This window comes from Cherax quadricarinatus, chromosome 84 (assembly GCF_038502225.1).
Source record: "Cherax quadricarinatus isolate ZL_2023a chromosome 84, ASM3850222v1, whole genome shotgun sequence".
Taxonomy (NCBI): Eukaryota; Metazoa; Arthropoda; class Malacostraca; order Decapoda; family Parastacidae; genus Cherax; species Cherax quadricarinatus.
In genome coordinates this window covers 4,767,213-4,781,501 of record NC_091375.1, presented here as the reverse complement: position 1 = coordinate 4,781,501, position 14,289 = coordinate 4,767,213, and the positions used below count along the sequence as shown (strand labels likewise).

Sequence of the window (14,289 nt, the reverse complement as noted above, 5' to 3'; positions counted from 1 at the left end):
GCCCTGATTCTCAAACTATCCTCTCCTTTCTCCCATTAGACTTAAAAAATACCTCTCATTCTCCCACAAGAATTTAAAAATACCTCCCATTCTCTAGACGCTGGATGACCCTTACGGATTTAACACTCCCTCATACTTGCAATAATAATTTAATATACAAAACGCACTAAAAAGTATTTTATTAAGTCTTTATTAAGCTTGTGTATGGGCGAAATGTTGTCTGAGAGAAAAGTCTATGACATGTTGCTAGCGGGCAGACAACATCAAGAGTCTGGTTGATCAGGCAGTCAAATTCAAATATTTATTTTTATGCGTTACAAAAATAGTACAGTTTAGATGTAATGAAACACTGTTAGGTACAAAAAAACGCTATAATCTGCAGTGTATTTCGTGGAAGAGAATAACAAAGCCTGACTCTTGGCCGGGCATCTAGAACAGGAAAACTCTCGGTACAAGTTAGAGGTATATCACTGGCGCTACACGTGTTTGATACATGAAGTCAACTACTCACCTGGCAAGTGGGTGATATTAGCATCATGGCAGTCTATGCCGCTCCTGCTGGCAGGCACCAGCTGTGTGGGGCAGGTGCAGGTGTCAGGGCATAGCTGTAGGGCATCTGTGGAGCCCCAGAAAAAGCCCTGACAAAGCACAGCCTGCAGTACCAGCATCACCACAGCCACTATCATCCTGGCCAACATCTGCATGGTAATCGCTATTAAGTTGGTAAACAATGTCTATAACCAACACGAATAATTAAAGGCACAACTCACTTTTACACTAATAATAATAATAATAATAATAATAATAATAATAATAATAATAATAATAATAATAATAATAATAATAATAATAATAATAATTAATAATAATAATAATAATAATTTAAAGCAGTGGAAACAGACAGGTTAGGTCAGGATTCTCAGGAAACAGGACAAGTGTTTCCTGACGCGGGTCTTAGTCATATGATGACCCGCAACTGGAGCTTTTGGTCATTTGATCGAGACCTTCCACTGGCTTACCAGTCCACCCCTTTAAAAATTAGGATTAGAGTAAAAAACGAACATAAATACACATTATGCAACAAAAATAAGGAAAAAGGGAAGTCATCTGCCGTGGAAAAATAAGGAAAACGGAAAATGAAAAATATTTTTTCCTCATGGTGTACTAAAGTAAGAAAATTGAAAAAATAATGAAACATTTTTCACACGGCGTTTTGCCACACCATGAAAGTTTTATACAAGGTGTTGTGCCGTACCAGTGAACATATTACCCGGCACTGTGCCGTACCAGTGAACATATTACCCGGCACTGTGCCGTACCAGTGAACATATTACCCGGCACTGTGCCGTACCAGTGAACATATTACCCGGCACTGTGCCGTACCAGTGAACATATTACCCGGCACTGTGCCGTACCAGTGAACATATTACCCGGCACTGTGTCGTACCAGTGAACATATTACCCGGCACTGTGTCGTACCAGTGAACATATTACCCGGCACTGTGCCGTACCAGTGAACATATTACCCGGCACTGTGTCGTACCAGTGAACATATTACCCGGCATTGTGCCGTACCAGTGAACATATTACCCGGCATTGTGCCGTACCAGTGAACATATTACCCGGCACTGTGCCGTACCAGTGAACATATTACCCGGCATTGTGCCGTACCAGTGAACATATTACCCAGCACTGTGTCGTACCAGTGAACATATTACCCGGCACTGTGTCGTACCAGTGAACATATTACCCGGCATTGTGTCGTACCAGTGAACATATTACCCGGCACTGTGCCGTACCAGTGAACATATTACCCGGCACTGTGCCGTACCAGTGAACATATTACCCGGCACTGTGCCGTACCAGTGAACATATTACCCGGCACTGTGCCGTACCAGTGAACATATTACCCGGCACTGTGCCGTACCAGTGAACATATTACCCGGCACTGTGTCGTACCAGTGAACATATTACCCGGCACTGTGCCGTACCAGTGAACATATTACCCGGCACTGTGCCGTACCAGTGAACATATTACCCGGCACTGTGCCGTACCAGTGAACATATTACCCGGCACTGTGCCGTACCATGAAAGTATTACACGCACCATTATACATGTATTTACATGGCATTTTGCCCCACCATTAACTTATGGTTTTAAACAGGTTTTCACCCTCATTATATAAAGTTTAGCGAGTCTGGGAATGATTCCCTGGAGCTTAACTGCCATTCAATCTCTGAAGCGAGAGTGATAAGTGCAGTCTCAGCCATGTAGGCTGGTGCGTTGATGTCTGTGATAACTGACCTTAGGCACGCCATCAACAGACTGAATTTATCTTCAGCCTTGATTTGTGGATCGTAAACACAGGCGCCCTCGAGGTCGCATGCGTGACCGCCTTCGGTGTCCGAGAGGCCGCATGCATAGGCGCCCTCGGTATCCGAGAGGCCGTGTGCATAGGCGCCCTCGGTGTCCGAGAGGCCGTGTGCATAGGCGCCCTCGCTGTCCGAGAGGCCGTATGCATAGGCGCCCTCGCTGTCCGAGAGGCCGTATGCATAGGGGCTCAGCTATCAAAACTTTGAGGCCCAGTCCCTGGACCCATTATGTACCTCTGTAATCTTTTGACTACCGCCCACAGGATGGGTATGGGGTGCATAATAAACATATTAAACTAACTAACTGCTGGGAGTGTTGATGACTGGCTGTGTGTTTGTCTGCAGGAGCAACATTCACAGAAACACTAATATCACAAACACTGGGAGTGTTGCTGGCTGTGTTTCTACTGCAGAAACACTAACAAACGTCACGGATGCTGGGAGTGTTGATGACTGGCTGTGTGTTTGCAGGAGCAACTCTCACAGAAACACTAATATCACAAACACTGGGAGTGTTTCTGGCTGTGTTTCTACTGCAGAAACACTAACAAACGTCACGGATGCTGGTAGTGTTGATGACTGGCTGTGTGTTTGCAGGAGCAACTCTCACAGAAACACTAATATCACAAACACTGGGAGTGTTGCTGGCTGAGTTTCTACTGCAGCAACACTCACAAACGCCACGGATGCTGGGAGTGTTGATGACTGGCTGTGTGTTTGTCTGCAGGAGCAACACTCACAGAAACACTAATATCACAAACACTGGGAGTGTTGCTGGCTGTGTTTCTACTGCAGAAACACTAACAAACGTCACGGATGCTGGTAGTGTTCAATTCAATTCAATTCAAAGTTTATTCTCTATAAGGATTACAATGCTGAGTTTACAGAAATTTGGTTATTGTGTGGTTTACATGTAGTAAAATAATGATTACAGAGTGTACCACTAGAACATCTAGCATGGCTAGGCATTTCGGGCAGACTTAGTTTAATTCTTAATTGTAAAATATTACAAATTATGAGGTAAGTTGGTATTATGGCTAAGTGACTAAATACTAGTTTGTGAGTTTAGCAATGTGAATGCTTTTGTTTTGGCACAGTACATAGTTTCAGTATTGGAGTATCACAAGATTCATTATTTTAAGATTGAGATTAATATTTTTGTTTATGGTCAAATGGGTGAGTGAGTGTAAGTGTGAACCACCAGGTGGTATTCGTGTAGTTAGTTGACGGGGTGTATCAGGGAGATAAGATCTTTTCTAATGGTAGTTTTGAAGGTGATGAATGTGTCTGCAGTTCTAGAGTTCTCAGGTAGGGTGTTCCAGATTTTAGGGCCTTTGACATAAATTGAATTTTTGTAAAGGTTTAGTCGGACACGGGGAATGTCGTAGAGATGTTTGTTTCTGGTGTTATGCCTGTGGGTTCTGTCACAACTATCAAGAAAGCGTTTTAGGTCAAGGTTGATATTAGAGTTTAAGGCCCTGTAGATGTAGATTGCACAGTAGTAAGTGTGGATGTACTGAACAGGGAGTAAGTTTAGATCTATGAAGAGTGGGAGGGTGTGTTGCCAGGGATGGGATTTAGTGATTATTCTTACTGCGGCTTTTTGTTGGGTTATTATTGGCTTTAGGTGTGTTGCTGCAGTTGATCCCCAAGCACAAATAGCATAGGTGAGGTATGGATAAATAAGTGAGTGGTATAGTGTGAGAAGGGCATTTTGCGGCACGTAGTATCGAATCTTACCTGGAGTTTACCTGGAGAGAGTTCCGGGGGTCAACGCCCCCCCGGCCCGGTCTGTGACCAGGCCTCCTGGTGGATCAGAGCCTGATCAACCAGGCTGTTGCTGCTGGCTGCACGCAAACCAACGTACGAGCCACAGCCCGGCTGATCAGGAACTGACTTTAGGTGCTTGTCCAGTGCCAGCTTGAAGACTGCCAGGGGTCTGTTGGTAATCCCCCTTATGTGTGCTGGGAGGCAGTTGAACAGTCTCGGGCCCCTGACACTTATTGTATGGTCTCTTAACGTGCTAGTGACACCCCTGCTTTTCATTGGGGGATGGTGCATCGTCTGCCAAGTCTTTTGCTTTCGTAGTGAGTGATTTTCGTGTGCAAGTTCGGTACTAGTCCCTCTAGGATTTTCCAGGTGTATATAATCATGTATCTCTCCCTCCTGCGTTCCAGGGAATACAGGTTTAGGAACCTCAAGTGCTCCCAGTAATTGAGGTGTTTTATCTCCGTTATGCGCGCCGTGAAAGTTCTCTGTACATTTTCTAGGTCGGCAATTTCACCTGCCTTGAAAGGTGCTGTTAGTGTGAGGAATATTCCAGCCTAGATAGAACAAGTGACCTGAAGAGTGTCATCATGGGCTAGGCCTCCCTAGTTTTGAAGGTTCTCATTATCCATCCTGTCATTTTTCTAGCAGATGCGACTGATACAATGTTATGGTCCTTGAAGGTGAGATCCTCCGACATAATCACTCCCAGGTCTTTGACGTTGGTGTTTCGCTCTATTTTGTGGCCAGAATTTGTTTTGTACTCTGATGAAGATTTAATTTCCTCATGTTTACCATATCAGTAATTGAAATTTCTCATCGTTGAACTTCATATTGTTTTCTGCAGCCCACTGAAAGATTTGGTTGATGTCCGCCTGGAGCCTTGCAGTGTCTGCAATGGAAGACACTGTCATGCAGATTCGGGTGTCATCTGCAAAGGAAGACACGGTGCTGTGGCTGACATCCTTGTCTATGTCGGATATGAGGATGAGGAACAAGATGGGAGCGAGTACTGTGCCTTGTGGAACAGAGCTTTTCACCGTAGCTGCCTCGGACTTCACTCTGTTGACGACTACTCTTTGTGTTCTGTTAGTGAGGAAATTATAGATCCATCGACCGACTTTTCCTGTTATTCCTTTAGCACGCATTTTGTGCGCTATTACACTTGTCGAAGGCTTTTGCAAAGTCTGTATATATTACATCTGCATTCTTTTTGTCTTCTAGTGCATTTAGGACCTTGTCGTAGTGATCCAATAGTTGAGACAGACAGGAGCGACCTGTTCTAAACCCATGTTGCCCTGGGTTGTGTAACTGATGGGTTTCTAGATGGGTGGTGATCTTGCTTCTTAGGACCCTTTCAAAGATTTTTATGATATGGGATGTTAGTGCTATTGGTCTGTAGTTTTTTGCTGTTGCTTTACTGCCCCCTTTGTGGAGTGGGGCTATGTCTGTTGTTTTTAGTAACTGTGGGACGACCCCCGTGTCCATGCTCCCTCTCCATAGGATGGAAAAGGCTCGTGATAGGGGCTTCTTGCAGTTCTTGATGAACACAGAGTTCCATGAGTCTGGCCCTGGGGCAGAGTGCATGGGCATGTCATTTATCGCCTGTTCGAAGTCATTTGGCGTCAGGATAACATCGGATAGGCTTGTGTTAATCAAATTTTGTGGCTCTCTCATAAAAAATTCATTTTGATCTTCGACTCTCAGTCTGGTTAGTGGCTTGCTAAAAACTGAGTCATATTGGGACTTGAGTAGCTCACTCATTTCCTTGCTGTCATCTGTGTAGGACCCATCTTGTTTAAGTAGGGGCCCAATACTGGACGTTGTTCTCGATTTTGATTTGGCATAGGAGAAGTAACACTTTGGGTTTCTTTCGATTTCATTTATGGCTTTTAGTTCTTCCCGCGATTCCTGACTCCTAAAGGATTCTTTTAGCTTAAGTTCGATGCTTGCTACTTCTCTGAACCTCAATTATGTTGTGATCTGAGTATATTGTTTTTGATATGGTGACATTTCTTATCAGATCATCATTGTTAGTGAAGATGAGGTCTAGTGTATTCTCCAGTCTAGTAGGCTCTATTATTTGCTGGTTTAAATTGAATTTTGTGCAGAGATTTAAAAGCTCGTGTGAGTGTGAGTTTTCATCAGAGCTGCCTCTTGGAGAGGATCCCAACCGTTTTGGATACTTTTTTGGTTATATGCTGGATATGGTGTAGGTGTAGGTGTAGGCCTAGGAATTTGCCCTCATTATGTCTGGTAATTAGAGTGTTGTCAATCTTAATGTTAATTTGTGCATCTCCTGCTCTGCTACCAAACATGATATAGTAGGTTTTGTCAGTGTTAAGCGTAAGTTTATTGGCTGTCATCCAAGTCGATATTTTGATCAGCTCCTCGTTAACAATGGTGTTGAGGGTGGCAAGATTAGGGTGAGAGATGACATAAGTCGTGTCGTCAGCAAAGAGAATGGGGTTCAGGTGTTGAGATACGTTTGGAAGATCATTGATGTATATGAGGAAGAGCAGTGGACCAAGGACACTTCCCTGCAGAACTCCAGTATCAAGTGGCCGTGTTGCTGATGCTGTGTCTTTAATGGTGACATACTGATACCTATTAGTAAGGTAAGATTTGAAATAAGCAAGCGCATGGCCTCTTATACCGTAATGGTCAAGTTTGTGGAGTAGGATGTCGTGGTCTACTGTGTCAAAAGCTTTTCTTAGGTCAATAAAAATTCCTAGTGGATATTCCTTATTTTCCAATGCTGTGTAAAGCAGATCTAGCATTTTTATGATTGCATCATTAGTGCTTTTATTTTTCCTGAATCCAAATTGGCAGGGGTTGAGTATGTTTTGTGCCGTTATAAATGAATACAGTCTCCTGTGCACGAGTTTCTCAAAGATTTTGGATAGCAATGGTAAGGTAGATATTGGCCTATAGTTGTTTAAGTCTGTAGGGTCACCACCTTTATGTATTGGTGTAACCCTTGCCATCTTGAATAGTTTCGGGAAGGTGCTAGTCTCTAGTGACTTGTTAAAAAGTAATGAAATAGCATGCGAAAGGACATGGGCCACTCGCTTGTACAGTAATGGTGGGACATGAGACAGATTCCCTGAGTTATTTTTAAGTGACTTTATAATCTCGGTAACTTCCGTGGGATCAGTTGGTGCAAGATAGAAGGAATTTGGGAAATTCCCATCTAGGTAGTCCCCGGCATGGGCATTGGTATGTGGGATTTTATTGGCGAGATTAGATCCTATGGTTGAGAAGAAGTCGTTTATCTTGTTAGCTGTGTCAGTGGGATGTAGTGGTGTTTCATTAGGTTTAGTTAGGACAATATTCTTGTTTTTTTCAGTTTGTGGGTCCCTAGAATCTGAGAGAGTGTTTTCCAGGTCTTTTTTATATCTCCTCTAGTGTCTGTGAATCTACTGGAGTAGTATAGTTGTTTGGCTTTCTTTATTACTTTGGTGAGAGCTGATGAATAGTGTTTAAGAATATCTTTGTGTATTAAGCCCTGTCTATATTGCTTTTCATATTGGTGTTTCTTGTCAATGGATTTCAGAATGGTGCTGGTTAGCCATGGGCAACCAAGCCGTTTGTTTGTGATCTGTTTTGTTTTTATAGGACAATGTTTGTTGTATAGTCTAAGTAATTTGTTAAGAAAAATGTCTGTCCAGTCATCAATACCATTGGCCTTGGAGAATTCTGTAGGCCAGTCAACAGTCTCAAGGTCAGCTGTGAACTTCCTTACTGAGGCCTCGTCATGGAGTCTAAATGAGACTTTGTTGTATTCAAGTGGTGGTTTACTAATGTTTGTCAGGAGGAAGGTAGGGTAGTGGTCTGTAGTGCTATCTGTGATTATCCCTGATTTAAGGGGGGCTAGTATATTGGTCCATATGTGGTCTATTATGGTTGCACTTGTCTCAGTGAGCCTGGTTGGTTTAGTTATTGTTGGTATGAGAAGTGTGTTGTTCATATTGTTAATGAAATCAGTTACAGGCTGATCATCTAGTAAGCCAAGATTGATGTTGAAGTCTCCAGCTAAGAGAAGGTGGTGATTATTCATTTGTCTGTTTGTTATTAGTGATTTTAATTTCTCACTGAAATTTGGGATGTTTGTGTGAGGTATCCGGTAAATGGCACCGAATGTTATAGGTGTCTTAAGGTTTTTTACAGTAAAACTAGCAAAAATGTATTCCCTATATCCATCACTAAAGAAAGTGGTGCTAATACAAGATAATTGGTTAGAGTAATAGATTGCAATACCACCCCCAACTTGGTTTGGTCTGCAGTTGTGAATTGCTGTGTATCCTGGTAGAGGGTAGATATCTATTGTGTCCTGCTTAAGCCAGGTCTCAGTAAGAATAATGCAGGAGAAGGGTGTCTTTAGTGATTCAAGGAGTGCTAGGAGGTCATCATAGTGTTCGCTTAAGGACCTGATGTTGTAGTTAAGTACTGATAGACTTTTAGCATTGTTTAGGATAGTGCTGGCTTGTGATGCTGTGTAATAAAGGCAGTTACTTTTCAATAGGTTTTGATTAGGTGTCAGATTATGGAGGTTTAGATCAGGGTCAACGTGATCAATCATCTTCTAGGTTTAAATTATGGTTATTTATATCCTGAGTTGTGTGTTGAGTTCTAGTACTGATATCTGTAGTGGTAGGAAGTTTGGACAAGTATATAGCTAGAGTATTTTGGTCATGTAGAGTATAGTCACTACTACACATAATGAAGTTGATGTTGTCTATGTGTTGTGCTGGAATGAACTAAAGTACAACTAGGTATAAACTAGTAATATAAAAATACAAATTAAAAATAGAACAAGACTCTCACTTGTAATTGCACTAAGGTCTAATATAATGACTTTTGTGGAGTCTATGTTTTGAGCTAGAATGAGCTATAGTACAACTAGGTTTAATCTAATAATATAAAAAAGGCACAAGACTCTCAATTGTAATTGCACTAAGGTCTTATATAAGTTGTTTACAAGAATTAGAGTATAACTAGATTTAAATTGACAGGATAAAATACACAAGTTAAGGTAGCAAAAGAATAATAAAAAAAATGATAAAAATAAAAATGGCAATGACTTGGTTATAATATGCTAGTAAGATGGTAGACAGGATAATATAAAAGTTGTAGTTGAAAATACTAGTTTAAAAAAGTATAGAATAAAAATGGTCAATAAAAAAAGTTTACAATAATTTGATCAATATAGTTTAAATCAAAATTGGGCAATAATAGGGATTTTAGAATAAAATTGGGCAATTGAGTATTTCTTAAAGTGAGATAGAATTATTGAGGACAAGTTATGGCTAGTTTATAATAAAATAAGATAGAACAGTGATGCGGTAAGTTGTAAAAAAGGAGATAGATTCTGTAGATATTAAACACAATTAAGACTATGAGGTAGAATGGTCGTTGAATACAACAATGACAATCAAAAGTAGTTGGGGTATTAAAATTTTAGGGGGGCACAAATTTATGACAATATAACACTAACTGTGGACTGTGGGTATTATCTGCACTTTACTCTGATTCTGTTAGTCCAGCCTCACTTAGGAATGTTTTAAGGTCATGTTCTGTAGAGATGAAGTATCTCTTCCCAGTGGGCTGTTTCCTAACTGCGATTTTTCCATCCCTCACAAAGCACTGGTGGATTTTTTGGGCATAGCGTAATTTTCTTAGCCGATAAAGAAGGTTTTGTCTTGTTTTGGTAAGGCACTCATTGACGTAAACATCAGATTTCATAGAAATAGATGTTTTTAGTAGGTTGTTTCTTTGTAGGCTAGTTTGGAATTTTAACAGCACAGTTTTTTTACCTGCTTGGTAGCCCATCAGTTCGCAATCCTTTAGGTCATCACTACGTATGTTAAGGCGAAGGTGGTCCTTGATAATTTTACTGTAAAAAACCTTAAGACGCCTATAACAATCAGTGCCATTTACCGGATACCTCACACAAACATCCCAAATTTCAGTGAGAAATTAAAGTCACTAATAACAAACAGACAAATGAATAAGCACCACCTTCTCTTAGCTGGAGACTTCAACATCAACCTTGGCTTACTAGATGATCAGCCTGTAACTGATTTCATCAACAATATGAACAACACACTTCTCATACCAACAATAACTAAACCAACCAGGCTCACTGAGACAAGTGCAACCATAATAGACCACATATGGACCAATATACTAGCCCCCCTTAAATCAGGGATAATCACAGATAGCACTACAGACCACTACCCTACCTTCCTCCTGACAAACATTAGTAAACCACCACTTGAATACAACAAAGTCTCATTTAGACTCCATGACGAGGCCTCAGTAAGGAAGTTCACAGCTGACCTTGAGACTGTTGACTGGCCTACAGAATTCTCCAAGGCCAATGGTATTGATGACTGGACAGACATTTTTCTTAACAAATTACTTAGACTATACAACAAACATTGTCCTATAAAAACAAAACAGATCACAAACAAATGGCTTGGTTGCCCATGGCTAACCAGCACCATTCTGAAATCCATTGACAAGAAACACCAATATGAAAAGCAATATAGACAAGGCTTAATACACAAAGATATTCTTAAACACTATTCATCAGCTCTCACCAAAGTAATAAAGAAAGCCAAACAACTATACTACTCCAGTAGATTCACAGACACTAGAGGAGATATAAAAAAGACCTGGAAAACACTCTCTCAGATTCTAGGGACCCACAAACTGAAAAAAAACAAGAATATTGTCCTAACTAAACCTAATGAAACACCACTACATCTCACTGACACAGCTAACAAGATAAACGACTTCTTCTCAACCATAGGATCTAATCTCGCCAGTAAAATCCCACATACCAATGCCCATGCCGGGGACTACCTAGAGGGGAATTTCCCTAATTCCTTCTATCTTGCACCAACTGATCCTACGGAAGTCACCGAGATTATAAAGTCACTTAAAAATAACTCGGGGAATCTGTCTCATGTCCCACCATTACTGTACAAGCGAGCGGCCCATGTCCTTTCACATGCTATTTCATTACTCTTTAACAAGTCACTAGAAACTAGCACCTTCCCGAAACTACTCAAGATGGCAAGGGTTACATCAATACATAAAGGTGGTGACCCTATAGACTTAAACAACTATAGGCCAATATCTAACTTACCATTGCTATCCAAAATCTTTGAGAAACTCGTGCACAGGAGACTGTATTCATTTATAACGGCTCAAAACATACTCAACCCCTGTCAATTTGGATTCAGGAAAAATAAAAGCACTAATGATGCAATCATAAAAATGCTAGATCTGCTTTACACAGCATTGGAAAATAAGGAATATCCACTAGGAATTTTTGACCTAAGAAAAGCTTTTGACACAGTAGACCACGACATCCTACTCCACAAACTTGATCATTACGGTATAAGAGGCCATGCGCTTGCTTATTTCAAATCTTACATTACTAATGGGTATCAGTATGTCACCATTAAAGACACAGCATCAGCAACACGGCCACTTGATACTGGAGTTCCGCAGGGAAGTGTCCTTGGTCCCCTGCTCTTCCTCATATACATCAATGACCTTCCAAACGTATCCCAACACCTGAAACCCATTCTCTTTGCTGACGACACGACTTATGTCATCTCTCACCCTAATCTTGCCACCCTCAACACCACTGTGAATGAGGAGCTGATCAAAATATCGACTTGGATGACAGCCAATAAACTTACGCTTAACACTGACAAAACCTACTATATTATGTTTGGTAGCAGAGCAGGAGATGCACAAATTAACATTAAGATTGACAACACTCTAATTACCAGAAATAATGGGGGCAAATTCCTAGGCTTATACCTTGACAACAACCTGAATTTCAGCACTCATATCTAGCATATAACAAAAAAAGTATCCAAAACGGTTGGGATCCTCTCCATGATACGATACTACATGCCGCAAAATGCCCTTCTCACACTATACCACTCACTTATTTATCCATACCTCACCTATGCTATTTGTGCTTGGGGATCAACTGCAGCAACACACCTAAAGCCAATAATAACCCAACAAAAAGCTGCAGTAAGAATAATCACTAAATCCCATCCCTGGCAACACACCCCCCCCCACTCTTCATAGACCTAAACTTACTCCCTGTTCAGTACATCCACACTTACTACTGTGCAATCTACATCTACAGGGCCTTAAACTCTAATATCAACCTTGACCTAAAACGCTTTCTTGATAGTTGTGACAGAACCCACAGGCATAACACCAGACACAAACATCTCTACGACATTCCCCGTGTCTGAGTAAACCTTTACAAAAATTCAATGTATGTCAAAGGCCCTAAAATCTGGAATACCCTACCTGAGAACTCTAGAACTGCAGACACATTCATCACCTTCAAAACTACCATTAGAAAACATCTTATCTCCCTGATACACCCTGTCAACTAACTACACGAATACCACCTGGTGGTTCACACTTACAATCACTGACTCATTTGACCATAAACAGAAATATTAATCTCAATCTTAAAATAATGAATCCTGTGATACTCCAATACTGAAACTATGTACTGTGCCAAAACAAAAGCATTTACATTGCTAAACTCACAAACTAGTATTTAGTCAGCCATAATACCAACTTACCTCATAATTTGTAATATTTTACAATTAAGAATTAAACTAAGTCTGCCCGAAATGCCTAGCCATGCTAAGCGTTCTAGTGGTACACTCTGTAATCACTATTTTACTACATGTAAACCACACAATAACCAAATTTCTGTAAACTCAGCATTGTAATCCTTATAGAGAATAAACTTTGAATTTGAATTTGAATTTGAATAAGCTGTAGGGTGGTCTCCATGCAGGTCTCTTGGGTGACTGTGGCTGGGAGATGTTTGCTGTTAACTACAACAGCGTCAGATAGCTGCTGTTGGTCATTATGGTCTTGGAAGTTGGTTATGACATTGGCAAGTTGTTGGTCCACTCTTGATCTTTCCTCTATAATGTTGGTAGTAAGTAGGGTGACTTGGTCTTTTAGAGTGTTGATGGTGTCTAGGTACTGGGTGTGGGTGTTGCTTTGTTGTTCTAGAGTGTCTAGTTTATGTTCAAGAGCAGTGATCTTGTTGAGGTAATCTGCATTGCTAGCTTTTAGTTCCTGCATTTCTTGAGTTAGTTTGGTGATTGTTTGGTTCTGAATCGTAAGGAGTTTAGCTATTTCTGGGTCGGTGATCTTCTTGACATCAAATACTGAGAAGGAGTTATCTTGGACTGTGATGGCGGCCATGTTTGTTGTTGTCTGTCGTGTGTTGTGGTGGTGCCGGTGGGTGATGAGGGTTGTGTCCTGGCTGGCAGAACCACAAGTTTTCCTCATGTTATTACTGCTCTCACCTTTGATGTTAGGAGTCCTTAGCTGGTTACTGGATCTTCTTTTATTGCTCTGACCCTTGTCCATTGGCTGTGGCTTCAGGTGAATAGTAGGCGATGGGTGATGGGTGAATGTTGTGGAGTATCACTTCAGTGGCAGCGGGGTAGGAGGTGGTAGTACGAGTCCTATTAGTTGGTAATTTGCGAACTTTTGGGTGATTTCTGCAGTTGATTTATATCATTCTGGGTATCCACACATGTTAGTGTTATGTGGGTCTTGATTAGGTCATCACTGGGCTGCTGGGAACCTCAGGTAGAAGTAAAAATAGAGGACAAGGTCCCTATTGCCACTGCCACTGCCGCTGTGTGTTTGCAGGAGCAACTCTCACAGAAACACTAATATCACAAACACACACAATCATTCGCTGCCTGACCATGGTAGAGTGCGGTTGTGCTCTGCACCCCTCTGCTGTTTTCAGGCGAGCTACCTCATTTCGTCACTCAACCTTTGAGTAGTGAGGACGTGCGCTGCTGCTGCCCCTGGCGTTGATTAGTGGCAGTTATATTTTCACAGCATGGCGCAGGCCAGCCGGAGACGCATAAACACAGTCTGTGTTGAGCTTATCCGTGGGGCTGTGACAGGAACTTCTATGGACCTGCTACTACCTGCAATCATACGAGATACATATGGTATTGCTAACGAGGAGATATGTGGATGTGGAGTAGTGCTGAATGGCACAACGAGGATCTTTGTCAAGTTTAATTTGGCAAGTGTGTATGAGGCGGTGGTTGA

At 41.4% G+C, this 14,289-nt stretch overlaps 1 protein-coding gene across 2 annotated transcripts in view; it reads right to left on the bottom strand.

Moving 5' to 3' along the window:
* The window catches only part of LOC128704255 (leucine-rich repeat neuronal protein 3), a 94,443-nt gene that overhangs the window by 31,209 nt on the left and 48,945 nt on the right, over nt 1-14,289 (bottom strand). For both annotated transcript variants that reach the window (XM_070102968.1, XM_070102967.1), the window contains exon 2: nt 512-698. In XM_070102968.1, coding sequence (XP_069959069.1) covers nt 512-698 — 187 coding nt within the window. The remainder of the gene's footprint in view (nt 1-511; nt 699-14,289) is intronic.